Source organism: Pinus tabuliformis, chromosome 2_2 (assembly GCF_031772625.1).
Source record: "Pinus tabuliformis cultivar Carrire ecotype Pingquan chromosome 2_2, CPIR1, whole genome shotgun sequence".
Taxonomy (NCBI): Eukaryota; Viridiplantae; Streptophyta; class Pinopsida; order Pinales; family Pinaceae; genus Pinus; species Pinus tabuliformis.
Genome location: NC_142300.1, coordinates 323,353,029 through 323,381,003, shown reverse-complemented (window position 1 = coordinate 323,381,003; position 27,975 = coordinate 323,353,029). Strand labels below are relative to the sequence as shown.

Genomic DNA, 27,975 nt, shown 5'->3' with positions numbered 1-27,975 from the left:
TAGTTCTCCTACTTATCTTGTTTTACACGTGATTTTCATATGTCAATGTTCCCTCAAACTTACATTGGCTTTGCTGATGGCACTAGTCGTAGTACTCGAAACTTGTCTTCTGCAACTTGGGTCATCTATTCACCCAGTGATGAGTTAGTTTCTATTCATGGGATATGCCTTGGTCAAACAACGAACAACATAGCAGAATATAGTGCAGTCATTGAACTATTATCTGACGCCATCTCATTTGGCATTCGACGTTTGATTGTTAGGTTAGATTCGCAACTCATAGTATTACATTTAAATAGTGTCTACACAGTAAGAATTTCATCAATGTTAAGAATGTTTTTACAGGTCCATCTTTTGGAAAGGAAGTTTGATTACATTGAATATCAACACATTCCAAGAAATTTAAACACATTAACTGATGCATTAGCCAATCATGTGTTAAATAGACATTTGCAACATTTGTAAGTAAAAACAATATCCATCCACATATTGAACAAAATAAACTGAAATCAAAAGTAGTAGTCTTCATTAGATAAAGTTTGTAGAGAGTGTGTTATACAAAAATATGTCATCCAAGGACATAAGGCCCTGTGGTCGTTATTATCTAAATATGTCGATACAAAAATAAAAATGTAGCCCTAAAAGACTAAGCAACTAAGCATGATGATGATCATGATAGTAGACTATAGAACGAGTAAACCAGCGTAAAAATCGCCTGAGCAGTCCTGGAACCCCAACCACATGCCTCTGGTACCGGAGAGGCAAATCATCAGTCCCAGTCTCTGGGATATCTATAGTCAACCTCTCTAGGTTGTGTTCCAGCTCAGCCAATGCCTCTGCTACCTCTGGGTTGGGTGTTGCAACTACTATAGGCTGGTCACCCTGCCTGTCAAAATTTTGTAGCCCTGTTGGTCGAACTAGGCCCACATCTGCATATGCATTTCAAATAATTAGCCTTGAAAGACAAAAAACACATAAAAATTTAAAATTTAAAAAGAAACATCAAAATGAGAAATTTTTACCTAGGTCACCCCACTGTGTCCTTGCTGGAAGTGGGATATCTAGGTCACCCCTGTAATCCATCCCTGCATATGGGAAATCCTCGATCGAGATGATATGTTGACCCATCCATACAAAAAATTTAGGATCATATCTCACCACCGGACCATTACCGTCGTGACAAGCCATAAATGAAACTCACCTCAACATATGTGGATCTCGAGGCCCTAATGTTAGATAAACTTGACTCGGGTTAGAGTGAAAATTGACCAAGTTAAAAATGTGATGTTTTGGGCACATGGTATAGTGTACCCATGGTATTATGGTCTATGGTATTGCATGTAATGGAGCCTATAAAAGGTTGGGAATACTTCATTGTAATGTAGGCCTGGAGGTGAGCGGTGAAGGCTCACTTGGCTAGATTGGCTAGGGTTTTGGCCAATGCTAATGAGATCTCATTAGGTTGGGTTTTTCCCTGGATTTGGCGTTTTCCCAGATAAACTTGTGTTTATGTGTTTATATGTTTTTTGCTAGTTATTCTCTCATGGTAAATCTAGGTAAAATAATTTTGCTCTCCGTAAATTATTTATAATTGGTATTGGAGCCATGGTTGAGGGTTTGGGCTTCGGATGTACAACTATGCAGTGAAGGATTTATTTTTTAGCTTCAGAACAATGCTTATGTTGCCAAGTGTTATTTGGCTTGGTGGACATAGAAAATATTGATGTGTAATTTATTCCCAGATCTGATCTAAATGCAGCCAGAACAAGGTTCTAGAAATGCTCAAATAGGCCACTACTCCAACACTGGAGAATGAACAAGAGAACTAGGGTTCTCTTGAACGAAGCTCTGTGATCTGGCAGCGTTGTTCAGAGGCAGGTATGAAGCTTCCAAGGAGGGTTATGGAGTGAGGACGCATGGATCTAGAATATCGATGATGAAATATAATAGTTTCATTGTTTGTGCAATAGAATCTACATTAATTGTGGAGAAGGAGATCCACAATGGGCATCGACATTGAAGGATCGAGCATTGGAATGGTAGTGAAAAAGTTGGATCCGAAGACTACCAACAATCGTATCTTGCCAAGAATGGATAGATCCGATCATAGATCTAGAAGCGGCATGAATGTTATGAAGCATGGAAGGAAACACTGAGGTAATACTGGTTTGACATCAGGGTATGAGCTACTCTGTGTTAAGGGAAAACCTCACGTGGTCTTGTTGTGGAGCAGGAAATGCAGGCAGAGGTGCAAGTATGGGTGTAAAAGGAAAATACCGGCCATAGATGATATTTCGAACCAAAAGAAGTGTCCCTCATGGAGGAAAATCAACTCTGCAGTGTTTATTTTCATATCTTCTTGATTATATCAATGGCAGAATGTGGCACCTGTGTTCCAAACCAAATATTGGCTTTAGAGGGCTTCTTTGATGCCAAGGGTTTATGCAGTAATGGTTGGAGAAATATAATCTCAGATATGAAAAGAAAGAAAAGGCGATATGATATGGTTAGTGATCGTTGACTATGGGATTTTGGAGAAATTTGAGTGGCCTATATAGGAGGTCATGGATCTGCAACCGCATGAGAATTTCCTCACTTGAAGTGGTTTTTTTTTTAATGTGTAATCAACGTCAAGTAGGGAGAACGTGTTGTTTGAGCAAGTTTTTTGCAGGTTGCGTATTGGGAGATGTTAGATTCCCTATTGTTATAGGAAAAGGCAGACATACATTTTGTTGTACATCGCACAAGCAATAGCCAGAAAGTGAACATTGGATTCAGAAAGGAAAATGTTGGGTTTGTCAAGCCAAGAGGATGTATTGTGGCTGGATGCAATGGCTTATGGAGGTTAATGTGGATAATTTCACAGAAGGTAGGATTATTCACAAGAAAGGGAGATCTAATAAAGTCGATGAAATGATGGACATCAGCGTCAATGGAAATGACGATGATGTCCTGGTCTTACGCTATTTTACAGTCAGATCTGAGGGAGCATGTGTCAAGGCCCGTAATGGAGATGATTGAACGTGGTTCATGAGAGATGAGAGGATATGTGTGCGTGGATTAATTAATTGATGAACCATGTACCTGAAAATAACACCTAGATAACTGGCGGTTACAGCGGCTAGTGACTCATGTAATCCGGTAGATGGGTTCTTTTTATATGGACATTGATGTCATATGTACAAAGACAGCAACAAGGGAAAACAAAATATTATGGAGTCAATTTTTATTACATGTAAATGGGCATATTGTTGTAAGACCTGGTATGGCATGTGTACCCCTCGGTAATTAATGGTAAATTCTAGGTTAGACCTAGGTGATAGGGGGGATGTCAAGTTAACAATACCCCAACTTAAAACAAAAAACAAAAAAAATTGAGGGAGGGTAAGAGCTACAATAAGCGAGGTTGTCTCACCTAGCAAGTTTGGCTGGAGTTAGTTAAGGAACCCCAAGTCAAGTTTAAGGGGATAATTGTTAGGTAAACTTGACTTGGGATAGAGTCAAAGTTGACAAGGTTAAAATCATGATGTTTTGGGCACATGGTATAGTGTACCCATGGTATTATGGTTCATGGTATTGCATGTAATGGAGCCTATAAAAGGTTGGGAATACTTCATTGTAATGTAGGCTTGGAGGTGAGTGGTGACGGCTCACTTGGCCGGATTGGCCAGGGTTTTGGCCAATGCTAATGAGATCTCATTGGGTTGGGTTTTCCCCATATTTGGGGTTTTCCTAGATAAACTTGTGTGTTTATGTGTTTATATTTTTTTTGTTGGTTATTCTCTCATGGTAAATCTAGGTAAAATAATTTTTCTCTCCAGTAAATTATTAACACCTACCTCATCCACTAAAATATGTTTTGGCCTGATGAGTGGAATCCTCTCTAGAGCGAAAGAACTTACAATGGCACCATAACCGAAATTCTTTAGTTTACCATTCTTAGTTCTGGTAAGTTGTCCTTTCATATTGACAACAACTGCCTCACACCAGTTAAATACCGTGGACTCCCAAAATTCCACGGTGGTCTACATCTGGGCCTTTATGGCCAAGTGAAGGGTTTCACTACCACACAGTTTGTTAACAATGAAATTATGGTCCTCAAATCCAGGTTCTCAATAGTTTGAATATCAATCATGTCGTCCTTGAGCTGTGCATTCCAACATTATCGTCATAGGTATCCAAAAGTAGTATCTCCACACGCCTTTTCCCAAATAAAGAGATATCAATCCCTCTATGGGAGATCCCGATCAAAAAGTATATAGCATCGACATCATGGTGACACGATGATCCCCGGTCATGAAACACTAATCCTGGGCATTCTAGGTTCTCACCAATCATGTCATGAGCTCTACCTGAGCTTTCATCCCCAGAATAATCCAATATTTGTAGAGGCCACAATTTCTCAAAGCCTGCAAAGTGGCCAAATCATCCAAAGTTGTTGAATCATGGTATTCATGTTCTCTTCCCTCCATTCCATTTTTGAATGGTCAATTATTCTGAAAATGATATTTAGAAGGAGTTAGAATAAATTTTAAAACAAGTTTGGGATTTTTTGGCACGGAATTTCCGCATTTTCAAAACCCTCAGCACTTGTGTGGCTGCTTTTTGGTAAACATAGTGCAACTACATGGATACTCGAGAGAGTTTCCACGCAGATCGTGTTTCTCAATACAAAAAAAATTACCAGCCTGTGCGCACCTGGTGAAGAGCTCCCACACAGGCCTGAGAGCGGATTTTTTAACATAGAAACCCCCCCCCCCCAAAAAAAAAACTAAATGAAAGCCTAAACTTGAAATGTAAATAGATGAAAATGTAGATATTGAAGAGATCTCTTACCTGGAGGAAAGGGTTCGTGATTTCGTCCAGCAGTTTGCTCGGAATCAGCTTCGGAAGTTTGGGGGTAAAAAACCCTCTTTCTACTCTCAAACTGGTTAAAAAATAAATAGTAAAAATAAAGTTACTTTTTGAACTTTTATAAGTTTTTGGGTGATTAAAATATTATTTGTATGCCTAAGACCTTTTAAAAGTCAGTTTTTTTAGTTTTTTTACCCTAATATCGAGCAATTATGATAATTTATTGAGTTTAATGTGTAGAATGGGCTACAGCATAAAAATGGATCATTTTGACTGTGAACAGACTTTTATCACTTTTCATGCTCTTAAAAATCACAAAAAAGTGAAACCCTAGAGTCCTCTTTTTAGCCATTTTCAGACTCTCAAAACATGAAAAGATTGTCGATCACTTGATTGTTCAAACTCGTAAAAGTAAATGAACAATCGTCCACTCAGTATAAGTTTATCCCTTTTACGGACTAAACTGAACTATTTACGAAAAAGGTATACATTGACTTATTTTGATCAATAGATTTCTCTCCTACGTTATTTTATCCTTTTTTGGGCTTGAGGACTAAATTTACAAAAAGGAACACTATGGATTTTACTTATGTTTTTCTCCTGAATCCCTAAAACTAAAAAAGACCAAGCTTTACTTGCTTCGGGCTCGTTAAAATTTTACGGTAAATTAACTGAATGAGTTTCATTTTTGTGTCTTTTCAAACTCATTAAATATGAAAACGACATCGAGTTACCCCTTTACTGGACTTGTAAAGTTAAACAATATAGAACTCGTTAAGCATAATGATACCGAACCACTCCTTCTTAGGGTTTGTTAAAAATACTTTGGAGGAATCATATGAAGGATGAGCTTACAAGACAAGTATATGTTATCCTACTCAAGCTTGTAAAAAATAAAGAGGTACTTGCTAGTAATGGTGGGGGGAAATTGGGAAATGGTATTAATTTTACGTTCATTATAAAGGCAGTATGTCACTCTTGAACACGACATTCCGTCACACCTGTGTCTGGGTTGGGAAATCCATTTTTCTTATAGCTAATCGAACCCCATTAAAATTCTTCAGTTGGTTTTGAGTATTATCGTTGAGTCAAATGTTTCCAAGTCAATTGTAATGTCGCTATGTGTTCAAGAGAAGTTCAACCTCAGTTCCTATTCCTTTGCAAATTTTAGCCTTCAATCGCGTCAGCCATCCCTTAGTTAGTCTTGCAACTATTCTTCAAAAATTGACATTTTATTTCATGTCGTAGGCTTTCCCACGACGGGTCGCTTCCTATCGACTTCAACTCATTATCTAGCAAGTTGATCTAGAAACCTTCAGTACCTTGATGGATTCATACCTTAATGGTAGGTTTCTCTCTTTCTATGATAGGTTCTCATCATTGGCCTTCGATCGAATGATTCTATGAGTGTTCGACTTTAGATCATCTTTTAAGACTGTGTACATTGTACTGAGAGTGCTTTGAGAGCCATTGTCATTATTGGTGGTTTATCTCGCGCTTGTTAATGGTTCACATCATTGACCGATAATCAAGTGGTTTCTACCATGTTCGACTTCGAGACATTCACTCGCATGGCTAGATTCATACTATGGATTGAGAGATGGATATCAAGACCCTGGATCTAGTTTCATCAATCCAGGTTGCGAGGAGATATATGTTCATTATTATGTAGAAAAAATCATAGCTGATGACTGTGTCCATACTGTGTCTACGATGGATACGATTTTTGAGTTTTTTGGTACTCGTTCATCGAGTTAGTTTTACTCTGATTATGGGAATGCCTACCTTAGTGATGATTATATATTGCATTGTAATCCTTGAATTTTTCTTGTAGGTTTCCAACCATTGTCTTTGATCCAATCTTTGGCATGATAAAGCACTTCAATATTTAAAACTTATTTTTCAGACTTCACACTTTAGGGGGAAATATGTTACACATCATTTTGTCACCATGACACTTGACTGTTAAAATGGATCTCTCGCCATCCATAAACATTTTCCATTACACTCCCATAGAAGTCAAACAATCAAAAACCATTGAAGAATATGTGAATTTTGGGTTAAATGGCTTTATGACTTGTTAAGTGTGACTTGAGTGCTTTTCCTAGTAAGTTTCTGCGCATTTGCATCTTCTATCCCTAAGAACTATGTAGAAATGTATTGTGCCTTCCACTATAGACCGTGCAGATAAATCAAAGAAAGGTAAAAATAAAAAGTGAATTCCATAAGCATTGTTAGTCGAATATTTCCCAACTGAAAGCTTCTAGATCATATCGATTTGAGCCAAACCCCTCAAGTCATGGAGCTAATTCCATTTCATCAAGGAACCCTAATCCCCCAATTAGAGGATCTCATTCTTCTCTTTTGGATCTAAAACTTCTTCCTCTTGACCTATAAATTGACTAGAGGATAGAGGGATCAAGAGGTTCAGAAAAAATACACTTATGTTGTTGGATTTAGATTGGAAGGCGTATCAGCTAACAAAAGGTTTAGAGGCATTTGGGAGGAACCTCATGACATCAAGGCAAAGGTTGTAAGGCTCTTCTTTATCCTTGAATTAATACAAATGAATCATTTTTCCCATTGTATTTTCTTATTGAAATGATGAATGGTTTATGATTCTTTTGATATTTAGTAAGATAATCTCAATTTCTAATCTCCTTGATCATTATATTAAGCTTGTTTGAATTGTTATGATTGCATCTGCCTTTGATCTCTTTTATATTTGTGATTGCAAGTATTTTTGAGCATCAAGAAGCTTCATCGAGACAAAGCAGGGATCTTCATCAAGCATTTCGCAAATAGGTAAGAAGCTTATTCTCCTAGTCTTGTATTTAAAATTTGAACCAAATAAGCTTAGGGAAAGAGTCATTCAATTGTCTATTAGTTTCTAGTTTCCTTTAGGATCTAGGGAGATCGTTCTTGTCAGCAAGAGGGATTTATCCGCGGTAACGATTTTCCACATTTTTATGTTTTGCATGCATATGTAGTAAATAGTAACTTAATAATTCCATAATCTAAGGAAAAATTAACCCTCATATTATAGATTTTGAAGTTCAATTTTTTTTAGATTTATTGTGATGAATTTTCAAGTGAAATATATGTGGTAGTTTATAGATCACTTCCCTTCAACTATGCTCCAACCTTTCATATCTTCCATCAAAATTTTACACTTGCATGGAGTAAAGTTGGAAGCTTCATCTAGCTAGTCACACCCTCTTAGAACTAACAAGCATTAGGGGGATTTTGAGATCTAAAATGAGTATCCTAAAGAAAATATTAGTTAAAATAATAAAATAAGTTATAAACTTAATAATAATATAAAAATAAAAATAAAATCAATTTTTTTATAGTATTTTTGGTCTATCTCGTTATAGGCTTTTCTCAAATGTCAAGTGTAGAGACCCATTAGATGTGGAATTAAATTGCACATCCAACAAGGGAAATAATAAAATAATAGTTAAAATAATAAAATACGAGCTATGAATTAAAAAACAAAAAACAAAAAAACAAAAACAAAAACAAAACTATTTTTTATTGTATTTTTGGTTTATCTCATTATAGGTTTACTCAAATGTCAAGTGTAGACACCCGTGGGATGTGGAATTAAATTTCACATCCAATTAGTACCCACTGTATACTTCTAAGTAGACCCACATCAAAAAGATTTGAAAATACATGAAAAATGTGTATTGAACATGCTTTTTTCATGTATTTTGAATTTATTTTGGTGTGGGTCTACTTAAAAGTATATGGAATGGGTACTTTTTGAATGTGGAATTTAATTACACATCCAACGGGTGTCTACACTTAACATTTGAGTAAATATATAAGGAAATAAGCTAAAAATACAATTAAGAAAAAAAAATAGTTTTCTTCTTTTCCCTCTATTTTCCTCTGGGGATGACATCATCATCTTGAATCCTATTGGTTCATTAAAAGCTAATCTTGTTACTAAATTTTTTATTTTGAAGCCCATATTTGACCTCAAAAATCCCCTAATGGAAGTCATTCTAACTTCTCCTCAAACACAATTCAGAGAAAACAAATCAAGTATTAATATTAAAAAATAAAAACAAAAACAAAAAAATTTATTACAAATATAAATCACCTCTATCAAGGGTAAACAACAATCCAATCACTAGAAATTCCACAAGCATCTCAACCTATTGAAACCCTTTACAAGTCCAAGCATGTTTCTCAAGCATGGGTCAATTTTAGTCATTGAAGCATGAGTGTCACACCTTCTGATATCCTATGATATCTCCCTCTAATGGGAAATAGCACATTCCACACATAAATCTAAAATATCTTAGATGCATGACTTTTATACCATGTCAATTTCATCTCATAGATTAAATCTGCACTCAAAGAATAAAATCTTTGAAGTACTAAAAGTGAGAACTTAGGTCCACCTATCAAACATTTAAATTTGTGTTATACTAAAACTTTTGTTAGGTAAATCTATGCGTTCAAACACAATATTTTATGGTAAAATGAAAACAACATATAGAAAATGACTAAGCTACATAAAATTACAATTACGAAACTAGGATAGCAAACTACAACAGCTAGGTAGGGCATGCTTTACATCACAAAACAATCTAAAATATTTCAAATACCAAGTTCAAGCTCTAACAAAATCACATAAAGTTTGTATTAAATAGAAAACTTATCACAATAACATTGTATCACATGGAAGCTTCTACAACAACCTTCAAGAAAAAAATTCAATCATAAATGCACCTATCCATCTCTTTTATAGATGTCTAAGTAACAAAGTTGTTCCAAACCAGGTTAAACATAACCAAGTGGTGCACCTCATATGTAAGAGTAGCTCCTATATTGGTGTTCCACTTACAAAAGGAATATCTCAATTAGTGCTCCCTCATCATGGTTGTCATAACTCCCAAAGGAGGCATCCTAATTGTGTCTATACCACTTGGCATATGCTTTGAAATAACATCCAAAGAAGGTGCCATGCATGTTGTCATAAATTCTAACCAAAGATTTGAGATGATAGCCCTAACGAATGCAACATGTTGTTGTCATAATTATTATGTGCAAGGTTAAAGTAGCATACATGGTATCTTTCTTATATAACATGGTATATTTGAAGTGGTATAAAAAAGTATATAACGTGGTCTCTTTCTTATCTTCACTTGTGTTATTCCCCCATAATATTTCATCACCATGGGTGGGTTCACATTTAGAAGGTCCCTTCTCTTATTTAGATTTCTTAAAATGCAATTAGTGTGTCATGGGGATGTGCTTTCTTGTTTATTTTTTAATATTAAGGAACTAAAATATAATCAATTAATTCATTCATCAACCTTTAGTTTGAATTAACCTCTTCCACCCTTTGGTTACAATTGATCCTAGGAACTCATAGTCTATTCAGCTAACCTCCCTGCCTTAGTCGACTTCCTCTAAGTGATTAATTAATTGATTTATCAACCTTTTCTTTACATAAACCTTTTACACATCTTTTAATTAATCCTACCCTATTTTAAGTTGACCTTCTCCCTTGAAAGGCTTCTTTAGTCTAGTTTAAGTTAACGTTATTTGTTGCCATACCTAAGGATATTTAGTTGACCATCATATTGAGTATGTTTGTGCCCGTTAATCTATTAATTGGCCTTCTTCCTTGATATACTTTCACCCCTTCCAAATAGGCACCTTGTTAGCACCTTATCCTAGTTTCAAATGGCAATTGTTTTAAGAAATGTGAACTAAAGACACCCTTCACAAGGGAGTCCCATTGTTTTTCTTAACTTGGAAAGGTTGGTGAACACATTGTGGCTACCCTTAATCTTCCCAACATTAATTTAGTTCTTCTTGTTTGTGTGCTTTATGTCTCAAACCAATCCAATGCCAACCCATTTCCTTCACCAAAAGTTGACTTGGTCCCATCTCCTCCTGGACCTAGTCCAAGTTCATTGTTTAATCAAAACCATTTTCCCAAGAAACATTTAAGAAGGGAAGAGGAAATCGAAATGCAAGAATAGGAACCAAGTGAAAGGGGCATTTAAACTAATGTTGGAGACAATTTCATTACCAACTACACAACCTAAGTAGAAAATAAATGATAAAGTTAATACCAACCACCCATGTTCCAATTGCAAAGTAGTTGGTCATTATACTCACCATTGTCTAAAGCTCTAAAAAATCATGATTTTTGAAACCACAGTAAACCTAGTGAAATCCCTTCTACAAAGTTGCAACAACCCACCTCCCTACAAGATCCGTTAACCACTAATGTTGACTTTTCAATTGTGATCTATCCTTCCAGCAAGTCTACCTCATTACCAACTTGGAGTTACCAAGACAAGGGAGCATCCCTTCTACTTGTAATGTTCCATCATCCATAAGACCTACCCATTGTAAGACATTGAATGGAAGTGATAACTACGCAGTCTAAGAAAGTTATCTTTCACTTGCATAACCTAATAAATCCATGTCTTCCTCCAACTCTTTCTAGATTAAGATCAGTATTCAAAACATTTGGTACATCAATGCATAGTGGACAAAGGAAGCTCCTCTTATTTATGTCCTTGTCAATTTGGCAAGGATTTGGTTCTCCTGCCCTTATTCGTCCAAAAACCAAGTTTTCATCCTTGGATAATATCATTTGTGAATTAATAAAAATTGTGCCTAACCTCCCAATTCTATTATGTGGTGAGGTTATTTGAGTCAATGCAACAATGGTGACAACCCTAGTAAACTTCCACTTCCTCCTTGAGTGTGATTATGTGTGTTGCATGAATACCATGTTGTCTTCAATATACTTCTTGTGATGCAATTTCCACATGAAGGATGCCTTGTCACCATGATCAATGCTTATACTATGATCCTCTATAACATTTCACCCAATAATATCTCACCCTCGATGCCTTGTGTACAATTTGTTCCTAATGGTTGGTTAGACAAGCCTCTCACAAATGAATCACAAGTCCACCTCCATTTGTGCAATCTCCACTCCCATTGAGTACAAAATTTTGAATCCTTCCAATGATTTATTCTTGGATTTTGAAAATGTACATTCTCCCTTCGTGGTAATATGAACAATTACTCCGACTAGGTGCGAAAGTACCCTAGCCTCTTCAACCATGAACTTCCATGATGATGAAGAATCCAAGCTATCACTTCCTTGGATAATGTTTGCGATAATATCCATCTTGGTTTTCCTATCCACTTTTTTTCTAGGCCTAACTGCTACACAAGCATGTCCACAAACTCAATCCACTTTAACAAATCCCATTGTTTAAAATCCTCCAAATCGAAACTACCTCGTGATTGACAGTAAAATGGACCACCCTTCCATACATAAACTAATGATATCTTTGATTCCTCCCTACCAAGACTACGTCTTACACTTGAGGAGGATAAGTTGGACCACTTTAATTGGGGGCCATTGATTCCACTACATGAGATGTTTATTTTCTCTTTAGGCCTCATTTCTCCACTAGCATGCTCTTAAAATCTATATTCAGTCCCTCTTGCATTTGCCAAAAATGACGTGGAACAATTTTACAAATCAAAAAGAAATGACTTTTCCCCCACTTAAAATGGTGTCAAACAATGAGATGTTATAAACACTTCCATGAAATTCATAGCCCATGATGAATTTGACAATATATGTTCATTTCATGGGAGAGACCTTGGACTAGATATTTTTCTACCTTTCGACTATTCTCTTACCCACAATTGGCTCAATAAGATATACTCTTGAATTAGCATATAGGATTAGGATCTCCCCCTATAGTGTTGGCTTTGAACCTTTTACCGCTCGAATTCACTATAGTATCCACCTTGTTCAAATTTAGTCCACCAGTGTTTCTTGCTCCCTTGCACCCATCCTAAGGCAAAGCCTTCCTACGATGGATTTCCCTATTGTAGCTCTTCTTTGCCTTTTGGCCTAATTTTTTTCCAATGGATGAGGAACCCTTCTAGTTTGAAAATGCATTATGAGCCATATTCTCCTTTCTCGTCTCTTTTTATTCATTCCCATGAAGGTTCCCACATATTTGTTTGATGGTTTTATATCATGAATTTTGTTTTTTTACTCGTTGATTGTTTCTTTTGGTTCTTTTCATTCACATGCCTACAAACCACTATTATTAGAGGTGGGCACTTGATCGAATGCCCATGATGTTATTGCCTAATTGTTATGCTACTTGTTTTTTCCGCCTTGTTCCCTATGTAACCAATTGGTTGCATAAACACACCTACCTCTATGTTTCTTTCTTTTTGTAAATCAAGGTTTTCTATTCATTCAAAAAGATTACATTTACTTTTAGCAATGTCCAAAAACAAATGGCCTCACTCTTACTAGATTTGTTGGCCAACCTGTGCATACCTAGGTACATCGCAAACTTACAAAATGACAATGATTTACATACACTACCGGAAAAAAATGTCAAAACACCTATAAAACTAGAAGGCAACCAATTAACATCAAACATCATCAAAATTGACCGGAGCAGGATGATCTAGACCCGAGCCAGGGGATGGCAGGGGCTCAAATTTGTAGTGGACATGTCCTTCCATGTGTACCAATTGAGTTTCCTAATGCTCAAGTTGTTCCTGGATGCGTTGTTGGCCCCTCCATAAGCTAAACAACCTGTCATGCATCTCCCATAAATTCCAATGAATATGGTTCATAAAATCCAAGGTATCATTGTGGTCGTCCTATTGATAACGATTAAGCTTCTCTATCGAATTGTTCAATTGTCGCATCAGGCTGGTATTACCTTCCAGCGAGTAGGTCGTCCCCTCAAAGGGAAACGACGAAGAAACTAATGGGTCCACAGTCTCTCCCCGGCTTTGTTATGATAGTAGTTGTCGACCCATGACCTCCCTCACCTCTCTACCTCGACGTCTCCATATGCGTTGTGAATGCATGTTCCTTTCCATCCTTATACATTTGTTTTCCATAATGGATGTGTTTCTACTGCACCAACAGACCTTAGAAATCATCTGTGATTGCTCTTCTGCCGCCTTGGGAGCCACCTCTGCCCACTTTCTTTTCGACCAAACCCACTTATCTAGGAGGCCCACGAAAACCGCCACAGAATCAAACCAGAATTTTCTAAGAGAAGCCTCGTCGATGCTACCTGAATCGAGACTAGTACCAAATACTACCGCCAAACGCCAATAAAGTCGCACACAACACTCCCTGTAAGTTGTAGGGAGCCTAAAGATCACCAAAGTTCAAAGTGTTGGAAATCTCTAAACCCTCTTGGAAATGTAACCCAGTGTGCCATGAACCACAAAATGGTCCAACTTCCCCACAGGGAGTCGAACATGCAACACTAAGTACACCTTAAAAGACCAACACGCAACCCCACCAAATCCAGTCAAGCCATAAAACAGCAACCCACAATTGAGCAATAGAAAACACAATTTCAGTACGATAAATTTGTACATGGTGTGATTCAAATCACCCATAGTGTCATCTTAATCGAACCCTAAGACACAGAGTCTGAGTTTAAGGCAGTCTACTCCTCCAAAGAAAAACCACTGCTCACTACGCTTCCATCTAACCACTTCACCTCACACTGGACCTCCTACACTCTATGACTCTTCAGACCAATACTTTGTATAATTATTTGTTCCTCCTCATGACTGAGGATGAGGGCCTTCCTCGCAGAACATCTCTCAATCCCCACTATGCTAATTAACCAACTGCCCCTCATTATGCTTCTCATTATATTTTCATGTCTCTTCCGCTGATGGCAAGCCCACCAACTGCTCCTCTGGTACTGCATGCCCAAGAACACACAAACTAGCGTTAATGCCATAAACAGCGACCCTAAGGTGGCCTTGAAGTATGAAACCTCCCACATGTCGCCCAGCTGCCATGACACGGTTCACTAATTTACAAGCGGAGTTGTAGGGTGGAAAATCCCATCCCTCATCCCCAAATCTCTTTAATGTGCCACTCCCATCGGGGTACACCTACCTCTGTTTCAAAAGAGATTTCTTGATTCATTTTTCATTCTTTCCAAAGAAAATGAAAAGGCCATAAAAATAACAAAAATCCAAAAAGGTGAAATGATAGATATATTTCTCGTGTAGTCTTTAATGAAAGCTCTAGGCAATTCTTGGTGTCACGCTTGATTGGATACTTTGCATAGAGCATACCAATACTTTGTCCTCCATAAAATCATGGTCATTCGATTTTGTCAAACTTCTTATACATGTCAAAATGGAGTTTCTATTTGCTCCCCTAACTTACCAACACTCACCATCCACCTTTGAATTCTACTGATTTACATGGTCTCTATAAAAGTGGGCATTTCCCATGTCAATATTAGTGTGTTGGTCTATGTCGAGGGAAGTATTGTGTCACCCTATATTTTACCAATTCCCTTGAGTCACATTTATATCTTATATCATTTGGAATATATCTTCTTTCCTTGTGTTTGTTGAAAGGATTCATCATTGCATTTCTTTTGGTAAATCTTCTCCTATCAACCACAACACATTTACTCTAGGAGTTTGATCAAGAGACTTTACTGCCTTGGTGTCCATTGTCCTTATTGATGGATTTACTCACATTTGGTAGTAGAGAATTAGCATTGACCCTCATTAAATGGTTCAATGCAATTTTTGAATTGAGATCATCTATCCACACTATTAAAATCCTATCTTAAGGTTCAGTGCAATGTTTGAGTTGAGATCATCTATCCACACAATTAAAATCCTACCTTGGCATCCATTTTCAAAATTAGTGAACTACCTCACCTTTAGAAAAGACTTTCAGTGTTTATCTCCAACTACATAGTTTCTCCATGGTCGATTTCAACACCTTTATCACATGGCAAGAATCATACTAAGTGATGTTAGTGTTCCAAATTCAGTGAAAGGCCATGGCTAATTATGGTTTCTTTCTATCCAAGGTTGAAGCCACAATCTTGGAGCTCCCTTATTCAATTTTTGTCAATTTTTTTCCATCCACTTTGGCAACATTATACCATTGATATTATAAGATATGGACCAATGAAGTATTTGAGATATTGCAATACTTGGGTATGACCTTCCCACTTTGTTGTGCCATCAATCCATTATTATGTAATTGATTAGACTCATACATGAACATGGAGAAGCCCACTCAACAATGAAAGACAACATATTTGAATTATATTGTGCTTGCAAGTTGTCCCCTTCCTCCCCAGAGGTGGGTATCCTCTCTCAACACTCCTAACTCCTTGAAGTTAAAGAAAAACCTAATGATATTAGACCATACATTGCACCATTGACCTCTATCATTAAGGGGTATCTATTATCCATGGTTTTTCCCATCACATGACAAAGTTGTATTTTTAATTTAAAAACATCAAGAGGTCCACTCCTAAACCATTTTTCAAATTCAAGACTTGCCAAACCCACACAAAAATACATTAATGGCAAAATCAACATGTTTCTTGTCAAAAGTGTTGTCGAAAGGTAGATTTGTGAGCAATTCTTCAATACCATGGGCCGGTAACAAATTCAAGGAAAAGGTTCGTGATTGCATGAAAGCATATGTCAAAAAGCACAATAACCAAACAACTAAAAATATGATACCAAAAGGACCTATTGACACATACCCATCGAAAAAATTATGAAATATCATAGTGTATTGCCTCTCTAATTGGCTATAAAAGATGACACTCCTCCATGTTTACCATCTCTAGAGAGTGCAGTGTTATGTTGCTAAGTTACAACAAAAACCTTTGAGAGTGAGGTTACACTAACAAATTGCACTGAGAACTTCAATGAACTACCCTCTTTTGCCCACTACCAGGGGGAAGATCACTAATTGAAAAAGAACCACCTCTCCATTGGCATAATCTGATTTATACCCTTCTCTTCATCAATAAAATCTCTATGTTTCCCCTTGTAAATTTGATTTTATTTATGCTATCGGTGATTTATCATTTCATTCACATACCAACAAAACTCATTTATCAAATTTAAGGCTTTTCACATTCAGTAAAAACTAGGGTTTGAAGCCATTTCCATTTTGGAATTTTTGAGCGCTGACATCCTTTCCATCAAAGGGTCCCCTTATGTATTGGTTTTTTCACATGCTATTTAGTAATGGTTGATCCCAACCCCCAGTAAATTAAAAAGATCTTAGGGAGCCTCTTACCAATGAAATTATCCCTTCTTACTAAGTAGACCACCATGTTGATGTCACAACAAGAACGAAGCACATTACTCGATACACATATGGACCAACTCCCCAAATGAAATTATCCCTTCTTACTAAGTAGACCACCATGTTGATGTTACAACAAGAACCAAGCACATTACTCGATACACATATGGACCAACTCCCTAAATGAAATTATCCCTTCTTACTAAGTAGACCACCATGTTGATGTTACAACAAGAGCCAAGCACATTACTCGATACACATATGGACCAACTCCCCAAAAACAAAAATTCTTGTCTGTTGAGCATGGCCCTAATCTTTCTTCTAAAACACAACTTTCAAAAGAGATATTGCAAACCTTGGCTCAAAGACTTATATAAAGGTATTTTATAAATATCCAACTTAAACCCCGTTTTAAACCTATTATAACTATTGAGACTATATATATATGTTTGCACTTGGACTCAAAACTTGTAACCAATGATGTTTTTACATGCACATGGGCCATTGTTTTTTGTGGCCTCCAACGCATGGTACAAAATTGTCAATGGTTATGAAAAAGAGTGTAACTTATAGATTATGGAAAATCCATCAATTGTTGAACTAATTGCCAGCAAATTTGATGCAATATTCTTCCAAGTTAATGATTCTCATTGTGAATTATTATTGGAATTGTCTAGTTATTCTAATTTTTGGACCTATTTTTGTAGTGTATTCATTGATTTTAGTCATGATTTGACAGATTTTGATCGCATATGGATCAAAAAAATGTAGAATAACTAAACTACTCCATTATTATCTTATCTTCAATATACTTGATGAACGTGAGGTCCAATGGTTACGAAATTCATCTCTTCTTAATCAATTTATCAACATGTCATTTAAAGGTTGCAATGCCCTTATTATCTCTACCACTTTGCCAAATAACAAACCTGTATAAATCCAAATTTAGTTTATAATTGATGTAATCCATGAATACCAGTCCAATGTTGTTGATTGTGGCTCTAGTCTGAACCTCAATTTTGACACTGGTAACTAGATATGCTCTGTTGTGCCTTTTATGCCAGCCATCCTAAAGATTCCGTCAATTGTTACGAATTGGAAAAAATATATATACTAATAATGCAATTGCATGATGTCAGGTTTAAAGGGTTGGCATACATTCAGCTGACAAAGATGCAACCAAAATGTCCTGCAAAAACTAAGTTGTACAAACCAATGCCCAAGGCAATCAAAATGTTCTCAAATAGCTAAGTTGTACATAACAAATCCCAAGGCAATCAAAATATGATCAAGGATGCTTCTGAGTTTCCAAGATGATGGTCCTTTTTTCCTTTCTAATTTTATTCAGGTCTATCTGGCCCCACAGGGGATGTCCCTGGGACAAGCCCTGAAGATCAACAACTGGGGGAGACACCCCTAGGGGATGTCCCTGGGACAACAACTGAAAATCAAGGATAGCTTGGAATGTTTCAAGGCATCTCCACATCCAAAATGCAAGGGACACATTTTGGACTCCTGGGGATGCATCCCCTAAGAAAACTGTATTCTGGATATGCCCAGGATGGAATCCCACACTGTATCCCAAATTCCAATAAAGGAGTTTCCAACCAAAAATAAAGACAAACTAAAAAAAATCCCTAACTACCCTAGGTGAAAATCAACTTCTTATTACAATATTTCATCATTTCTAGACTATGTTTTGCATATGTATTTTTACATGTAATTTTTTATTTGCCTTATCCAGCCTATGTTATCCGCTTTTTTTTCTAAACGTCTGGCATGTCTCTATCTATAACCATATCCTGGTAACTTGGCCATAGAAAGGACACGGAACAACAAAACTAAAATAAATATAGGAGAAAACAGCAGAAATAACATTAATAAAGTCACTAAGGAATACAATATGGATGCTTCTGACTTGGTTTCCAAGATGCTTGTCTTCTTTCCTTTTTAATTTTATTTGGGGCTATCTGGCGTCATAGAGGATGTCCCTGGGACAACCTATGAAGATGAGGAATGGCTGGGGTGACACCCATAGGGGATGTCCCTGGGAAAACAACTGAAAATCAGGGATAGCTTTGGAATGTTCCCAAGGCAACTCCACATCCAAAATGCAAGGAACAAATTTTTGAATTTGGACCACGGGGTATGCATGCCCTGAGAAACTGTGTTCTGGATATGCCTGGGATGAAATTCCATACTGTATCCCATTAAAGGAATTTCAAAAGCCAGCCAAAAAAAGACAATAAAATGCCCCAACTACATTACATTATTTCTATCATTTCTAAACCATGTTTTGCACATATACTTTTACATGAAATTTTTTATTTGTCTTATCCAGACTATGTTATTTATTTTTTTCTAAACGCCTGGCATGTCTCTGTCTATTCCCACATCTATTACCGTATCCTGGTAACTTGGCCACAGAAAGGACACGGAACAACAAAACTAAAAAGGTATTGGAGAAAACAGCAGAAATAATATTAATAAAGTAGCAAGGAATACAATATGGAAGGTGAAACCCTCAACCGCAACATCATATATCTTCCACGAAAAAACTGCAGCTTGAATAGCAACAAATATCTCAATTTTCAATAATTCTGTGCAGATTTGCTGTATTATCATGTAAAGACGCGTTACTTTAATAATCATAAAATTTCAAATGCTAGAAACGTATCAATAAGAATGTGTACACTGTACATGTTGGACTCAACGCAATTATTGGGAGAAAGAGGCCTTGCAATTGACTATGCGCCATTTAAAAGCGGATTTTTATTTGGGGACAGGCATCTTACTCTACCAAAATTGGGAGGTTCAATTTAGGAGTGACATATTTAGAGGGGGCCAACAAAATTTGGGTCGGCATACTTTTGGCTGGAGCATAATCCTCGACCTCAGCTGTCCAGTTTTGGGACAAATTTTGTACTGTATGTATTCCTATGTAATACAAGAAATCAAACAAATAGAGTGTGAAATTTCTCGCTCCTATTGTCTGAATGTGTGCTATGAAAAAATAAGCGATATAACATGGAGGGTGAATGCTTTGACTAGGATGTCAGATAATCTTCCACGAAAAATCTGCTACTTGCACAGCAGGTTTGCTGGATGTGAAAATGCATCTCTAATAATCACAAAAAGAATTTTAAAAATTAAAATATATAACAACAAAATAAGAATGTGTACAAGTTTATGTGCTGTTGGAGGAAGAAAACACAAAGCAGTTAACAGCAAAGAAAAGCTCTACGCTTGATTATACACAGTTCAAAACAGTATAATAGAATAAGGCATCAAGAACTATGGTATTACTGCAATGAAAGGCAATTTTCTAAAAAATAATATGTAAACAAAATTCATATTGAATTGCATTCCAGTTCTGATATTTCTCAGAGTTTCAGTAATAATTGCTACAAAGTAGGCCGTGTTTGGCTATATTTTTCCTGCAGGAGTTAAGGTCTCCACCATCCGTACATAGCAAAATTTTAATTCCAGATTCACACCAGGTCGATGTCTAATCAAACTGGAAGATTGATAAAGGTTGATAGATTTGAGTAACTACAACCCTTTACAAATAATCTGCAAGGTCATGCCTGGCATCTGAGGTTCACATTTTCTCATAATCACAATTATATTTATGAAGGGCTGAGCCTGCCTTCCCACCAAAGCTACAGTACTTGGAAGGAAAACTGAAAATAATGCAGTAAGAATTTTTCAGAGGCATCCTAAACAATTGGCTTTGCAAACTGAGTCATGTTGCAGCAAGTCCAAGATCCATTGCTATGCAGACATTACTCAGACAATCATTATCAAAGTATTTGGGAGGAAATTCCAGTATTCATCTGACTGGAGCAAAAGAAAATAAACAAAGCTAACAAAATGTCATTAAAAGAATATTTCTTTAAGAATGAGCACCACAATCATGAAGAGACACATGAAAATAAGTACTGTTGCACACATGACCATGGTTCCTTTTTTCTGAGTTCTCTCTGCCTGCATGTCCAAGAACCAAGGATAACCAAGTTAATAACCAAAATATGCATCCCTTTAAACTATGAAAAACCAATGTAAAAGTGGATATGAGCCAGGAAGTCCTCGCAGGGCACCCAACCTTTTCCAAATGTTTGACACCCTGATCAACTGAAGCTGCAACATTCTGAATATTGTAATCAATGCGATCCACAATAGTTCCCTGCATTCACAGTGAAAGGAATTTTTAAAAAATTTACAATGTTCAAAATGGATAAATTCTATGGCACATGATTTGCATCACAGTAACCAGCTCTTTTATGCTGGAAATTCGACTACCTGATCAATGACGAGAGTTGAGAGATCTTTCATTATTTGGGCTAGATCATTTACAGACTCTACAATCTGTAAAGGATGGCAAGGCAGAAAATAAGCAGTTAGATTTTGCTCAAAGATGAAAGGAAATATAAAAAAGCTAAAAACGGAACTATTTTGAAAGGGGGAGAATTTAATAGTCCAGATGAGCCACCTGTAGAATTTCTCTCTCTCTTTCAGCTGTGAGTGCTTCACTGTTCTTCAACCTGGCCATCTGTTGCTCACTAAAACCCTGAGTTCAAAACATGATCAGAAGGTCTTGCACATCAAGCTCTGTCAGATACACCAAGTATTGGAACAATAACAAAATGAAGGGGGAAAAGGTTGTGAACAAAGCTTCCATTATGCTTCAAGAAGCAACAACACAAACTACAAAATGTTGAATACTTTAAGCCTGGAATAATCATATAAACGTTGTTACCGAGTCAAGAAAATCATCATCCTCGTTCTTGTGTCTTTTATCGTTTAAGTTCATCCCAATGTCATCTCCATCAATGCCCTGCAGTTCAAGTATTTTTACTGTAACCACTATCAGTCTTCAAAATTTGATATGCATTTTTCTTTTAGATCATTTAAATATGTTGCTAATTTGAATCAGCAATTCACTGCCATCAAGACATCCAAAATACATTTCACATAATACAACACAGCTAACTTCTTAAATAAATTCAGAATTGAAATAAACTTGAATCTTAACAAATGAAATGGAAATCCTAATAGGATGAAGTATGCAGCACCACACATCTTGTTGTTGCCGAATGTGCTTCAAATAGGTAGACTGTTTCTTGCGAAATTCCATTGAAAGGAACTGAAGATCAGTGGCAAGAGATCTCTGCACATAGAGATGACTTCAATTATATATAGCTCTTGTAGGCAGGACAAAAGCATGATAATAGAATCCAGCTGCATAGAACTTAATGGCAGTAAATGGCTCTCCTATGCTAATTCCTCATTTCAACAGCAAGTGCTCTTTTGTCGTTAAAAGAACATAAACAATATCCATGTACAACCAGTAATCTGAAGCCAATCCACATCATTTGAGTTTCTTTAACATAATCCCACACACCTGCACATTTCTTCTAACGTTTATATCATTTGAATCACCATGCCCAGAAAGCAGTTGTAGCTTCTGTTCACATCTCTTCAGCAATCCAGTTATTTCTTGAGAAAGTACTTCAATTGCGTGCTGATCTGCCTTAGCATCACCAAAGGATGGCATCAAGGCTTTTGCATGAGCCTTCGCTAGTTCAGCCATTTTACTGCGCGCTCGTTGCATATTAGTGGCTATTTCTTCTGATATATCCACCCATGCTGGAGGTAGGCCTACAGTAACAACCCGTGCACTGCAACAGACATTAAAAATTTTGGTCTTGAATGTTTATAAGAACATATAATGGTAAGCAATATAAGACAAATTTCCAACAAAGTCACAGAAGCTCAGTGACCTAAACCAAATCAATCAATAAGTAAAGACTTCAGAACACATTGAAAACACAACAAACACACTGACTACTAGTGGCACAATAAAGCTGGCAACACGTTATTGAGGCAATTTTCAGAGAGAAGTGCCCAATCTTAAGTTAAAATCAAACAAAACCAAAGTTTTCACTCTCAAAGAATTGGTAAGAAGTAAATATTAATTGGCACATAAACCAAAATTTACTAAATATTTATTTGATACAGGTAAACACCTACCTTGTATAGAAACAAGATGGGGAGGGCAAGCCTTATTAACAAGTACTAGTAGCTAGCTTCCTTGAACTACAATTTTGTTAAATGCTGATATGTGTAATAAACATTTAATTATGCATATTCAGATTTAGTTTAGCCTAGGAGCAATATATGTACACTGTATACTGCCACCGAAACACAAATCAATTAAATAAAGACAAAGAGACCGTAACTGCACAAGGACTTATAAAAATGAGGAGAAATACAAGAAATTTGTGGGGAACTATGTAATATAACCCTTGGGCCTTGAGATAAGCACAAAAGGCCAGTGATCACCTAGGTTGCACCAAGTTTCTGGAACAGGGGAGCACAGAAGTGGGGAGATGTGCAAGGGGGCCGTGTGGGAGCACCCCAAAATTTTGGGAAATTTGGGGGGGGGGGGGGGGGGGCGGGGCAACATTGGGGTCCCAAGCATAGGGGTCTACGTTTCTAAAAATTATAAAAAAATAATAATGAAGAAAATCTCAACAATAACAATTCAGCCAATGCAAATTCATCATTGTGCAATCCAAGAGAAATGCTCTTGCCAATCCTGAAAACTGTTAAGTCTGCTGAATTCTGAATGGGATATGAAATTCTACTTCTCCATACGAAGTCCGATGAGGTTGGAACCACTCTCAAACATCCTGAAACAATTAATACTAATGTGTAAAAGCAACATTCTCCTTTATCTTACCTTTTCTATTGACATTCTCCTTTATCTCACCTTTACCGACATTCTTCTTTATCTTATCTTTTCTATCAGTGACATTCTCCTTTTCCTATTGACATTCTCCTTTATCTTACCTTTAGTGCTGTTCAGAACCTGAAAGAGAGAGCCAGTGCCAAGGGCTAACTCCAAACAAGTGCTCTATTCACCCTGATCTTTTCCATTTTGCCAGCTGATTAGATAAGGAATGTTTAACATACAGCCTCCACATGACTTGAGACAACAGGCTAGATCTAAAACCACTAGCTCGGAGATACCATGCTGGGGGGAAATATTAGGCAAAACATAATATAACTAAAGGTAAGATAGAGGAGAATGTCGATAGAAAATGTAAGATAAAGGAGAATGTCACTGATAGAAAAGGTAAGATAAAGAAGAATGTCACTTAAGCTAAAATAAAGGAGAATGTCCACATAAAACATAAGATGAAGGAGAATGTCACTCACTTTCAGAATTTAATATTACCATTAATTACCAAGGTTACAAACCCCTCAAAGCACTATCCCCCATCTTTGTTCTATCTCCATGGGTTGTTAGACAAAAAATCTGGGGCAACACCTTCTGGGGGACGTTGGAAATTTGGTGGCCATGGTCGGTATTTTCATCTGTGAAGAAATAGAAAATTTAAATTTAAATTTTGCCCCCTAAATTGATCAAGTCAGCCTCCTTTTGTTCAAATCGTCTGGGCTTGATTTGGGGTAGCATCGGATGTGCTCTAGCCATGAAGATTGGTGGAAAGGCTAAAGCACATGAGATCTCCAAGACCCAGAAATGGTTTGGACAAATTCTAACCGATTTAGGAGATATTAAAATAATTAATATTTTTAATGGAGTTCCTAAGTCTAAACTTAGGAAAAATAAAATATTAATGGGTATTAATATAAAACTGGGTTAGAAGGTTCCAAAAAACATGGATCAAGCCAAATCTAATCTTAGCCATTGATTTGAGATGTAATCTCGGTCGTTGAAGTACCAACAGGAAAAGTATAAGAGGAGGTTTGAGGGTCAGTTGGAGAAGGCACCATAGTGATCAGTGATTCGATTTATTAGTGCGGGGTTTGCTAAGTAAAGTCGAATCAATGATCAACAGCGAGGGGCAGTGAGTACTGGACAAAGAGGCAGAGATAGTGCCGAGAGACCAACACACAGGCAAACGCAGAAGCCAGAGCAGGCCACGCAGAGCCCAGTAGAGACAGCGCAGAGGCCAGCAGGAATGACGCAGAGAGCCGTAGAGGCTGCATAGTGCCTCAGGGTATTAATATAAAACTGGGTTAGAAGGTTCCAAAAGACATGGATCAAGCCAAATCTAATCTTAGCCATTGATTTGAGATGTAATCTCGGTCGTTGAAGTACCAACAGGAAAAGTATAAGAGGAGGTTTGAGGGTCAGTTGGAGAAGGCACCATAGTGATCAGTGATTCGATTTATTAGTACGGGGTTTGCTAAGTAAAGTCGAATCAATGATCAACAGCGAGGGGCAGTGAGTACTGGACAAAGAGGCAGAGATAGTGCCGAGAGACCAACACACAGGCAGACGCAGAAGCCAGAGCAGGCCACGCAGAGCCCAGTAGAGACAGCGCAGAGGCCAGCAGGAATGACGCAGAGAGCCGTAGAGGCTGCATAGTGCCTCAAAGGGCTGACGCAAAGGGTTTTGGGCTGACGGTGAGGCTAGGTGGGCTGATGCTGAGTTTGTTGGAGAGGGTTTTGTGGGGAAAATTTTCTTAATATCTTCTTCCGAATAGAGAGGTATTACTGTCGAATTATTTTCTTTGTCAGGTGGGCCAATTTGGCACCCAGTTGTACTCAAGGATATACTGCATAATAATAAACCCTCTGAATTGTTGCACCAGTTTTCCCGCAATGGGTTTTTCCAGGGACGAGTTTTCCAAAAATAACGGTGTCACTTGTGTGTTTGTTTTCTTTCAGCTGTTGATTTGTAGATGGTTGAGATTGTATTGTGTTTATTTCGTTATTTATATGTTTTAAATAACTTGTTCATAATTAACAAGTAGGAGAAATAAACCAGAAGAATACAGATTAAATTTCTAATGAATAGACTTAGAAATTTCAACACCTTAGAGGCACCCATTCGACCCCCTTTGAAGACTATATAAAGGAGACCACTTCTCCTCATTTGACACATCAACTTGTGTCTTGGTTATCTCTGATCCAGTGAAGTTAGAAGCAGTAGAAGGGGGCCAAAAATCAAAAGGAGGGCTTGGCACTTGATCTTGTTATTGGTTACTAGTTTCGTTGTTGTCTTGATATTGTTATTTGTGATGCATTGATGAACATTGAACTCTCTCTCTCATAAGGAACGATTTATGGGTTTTCCCCTTGTGGGTTTTGCCATGGCCTCAGGCCTAATATCTATGTCTCTTGCCTCATTGTCTCATGGTTACTTTTTACTGCTCTTTCATGTTTATTGGTTGAAATTTTCTTCTGTATAACTGCTTAATGATATTGGATGTTACGTAATTAAGGCTAAATAATCATTGGAAGTAGTTATCTATTGAAGAAAATTGTTCTAGCTTGTTTTCCCTAGAAATTTCAACATGGTATCAAAGCGAGGTTGAAGAGCAGTATTAGAAGACCTAGAAAGTCGAGTTAGAAAGGAGAAAGGGTCGTATTTGGTGTCTTGTCTTGGAATCTAGCCAAACGTGTTGACTAAAGTTTGTTCATGACAATACGTCCTGTGATGAATTTGTGACCTAACAGAGTGCTAAGAATAGGATACAAAGGCCAATTTAAGGCTGAAATGTCTCAAAAGCAGCGAGGGTAATTTTTAGAGGGTTGCTTTGTGGGCCAAAGTTTGTGATGGTTCATGCGAGCTTCATGTTATCTTGTTATGCCCTTGCTCAAGCTGACCTGGAATGTCAAGAAGCAAATCGAAGTCATTTATTCCTTTGCAGACCTCTGACATCTAGTTACTGTGGAAATTTGCAGACATAAGGAAGTCTGGTTATGAGGCATCCAAGGTATCCTGGTGTCCTTTGTTTATTAATGATAATCCAAGTTCTCTTTAAAGGAATGCGCAAATCTGAAAGCCCTGTGAACAATGTGAAGTATGGAGTATTCTTTGTGATTCGGAATCAACTTTGTAATCAAGGACGAGTCACCTAATCTTTTTTACGAAATTTTGAAGCTTGAATCTCTACTTATGCGAAGGTCTATGAAGTTTTGAGATATATATATATATATATATATATATATATATATATATAGATATAGATATATATATACATATATATATATATAGATATATACGCAAGTATGTGGTTCATGTGGTAATATTGTTCAACTCATCCAAAGATTGTGGAAATGATAGTGTTTATGGTGGTGACGTTGTCGTTTTTGTCTTTATTGTGAGTTGTATTTCATCAATTGATCTAAGTATCCTCGTAGAAGGGCAACAACAACAATGACAAAGACTTTCCCAACACTCACTGCAGTTGGAATGAATATGTTATTCGAAATTGAAGCTTGGTTGTGCCTTTGACCCCGGAAATGGAAGTCGTGAAAGTGTATCTAGGTGATGGAGAATCTTGACAAAGCATAAACTGTAATAGTATGGACAATGTGTGATCGCTTTGACACATGACTGATGATAATTCATTGTCACCCTAGTTGAAATATTCTAATACCTTACCTTCACCATTTGATCAGGATCTGACACGTTCAAACTTCAAAGTCGTGGATGGATGTTATCAACAAGGCATGCAAGTTTTGTGAAATCATTGTAGTATAAACCGATGGCTTGGAGCTTTCTGGAGCATGAGGGAGAAGTATGAGTTCCTACCTTGTTGTGAGAGTTGAAGTAGCTAAAGCAAATTGGATTTTTTGTGTTGACAGAGAGCTATGCTCTGAGAAGCCTATGGATCACTACAAATTTTTAAGCTAGTTATAAAGAGAGAAAATCATCATTGCGGTAAAGAAAGGAAATTCTTTAAACCTGATAACTTAATCTCAAAAGTCAATTGATGTCAACTCGAAAGGTTCTATACATATTAGAAGGACGAAATGTATTGAAGCTAACCTGATTAGTCTAGTACATATCTTTATGATGCTCATGGATATGTTCTTGTAAACCGAAAGGCTTGAGATTATCGTTTGATATGCAAGAGTTTAATCAATCCCTAAAAAGTTTGCATCATACTTTGAGATTGTGATCTAAAAAATGTATCTCACCAATCAAA

General features: G+C 37.0%; 1 protein-coding gene across 1 annotated transcript in view; it reads right to left on the bottom strand.

The window, feature by feature from the left end:
- Positions 1 to 20,340: 20,340 nt before the first annotated feature.
- The window catches only part of LOC149192593 (tlg2p-like protein a), a 101,889-nt gene continuing 94,254 nt past the window's right edge, over positions 20,341 to 27,975 (bottom strand). The window contains exons 2-8 of the mRNA XM_089404647.1: positions 22,407 to 22,683; positions 22,083 to 22,172; positions 21,762 to 21,839; positions 21,495 to 21,572; positions 21,305 to 21,370; positions 21,108 to 21,188; positions 20,341 to 20,989 (exon numbers count right to left, since the gene is read on the bottom strand). Coding sequence (XP_089260773.1) covers positions 20,882 to 20,989; positions 21,108 to 21,188; positions 21,305 to 21,370; positions 21,495 to 21,572; positions 21,762 to 21,839; positions 22,083 to 22,172; positions 22,407 to 22,683 — 778 coding nt within the window. The 3' untranslated portion in view covers positions 20,341 to 20,881. The remainder of the gene's footprint in view (positions 20,990 to 21,107; positions 21,189 to 21,304; positions 21,371 to 21,494; positions 21,573 to 21,761; positions 21,840 to 22,082; positions 22,173 to 22,406; positions 22,684 to 27,975) is intronic.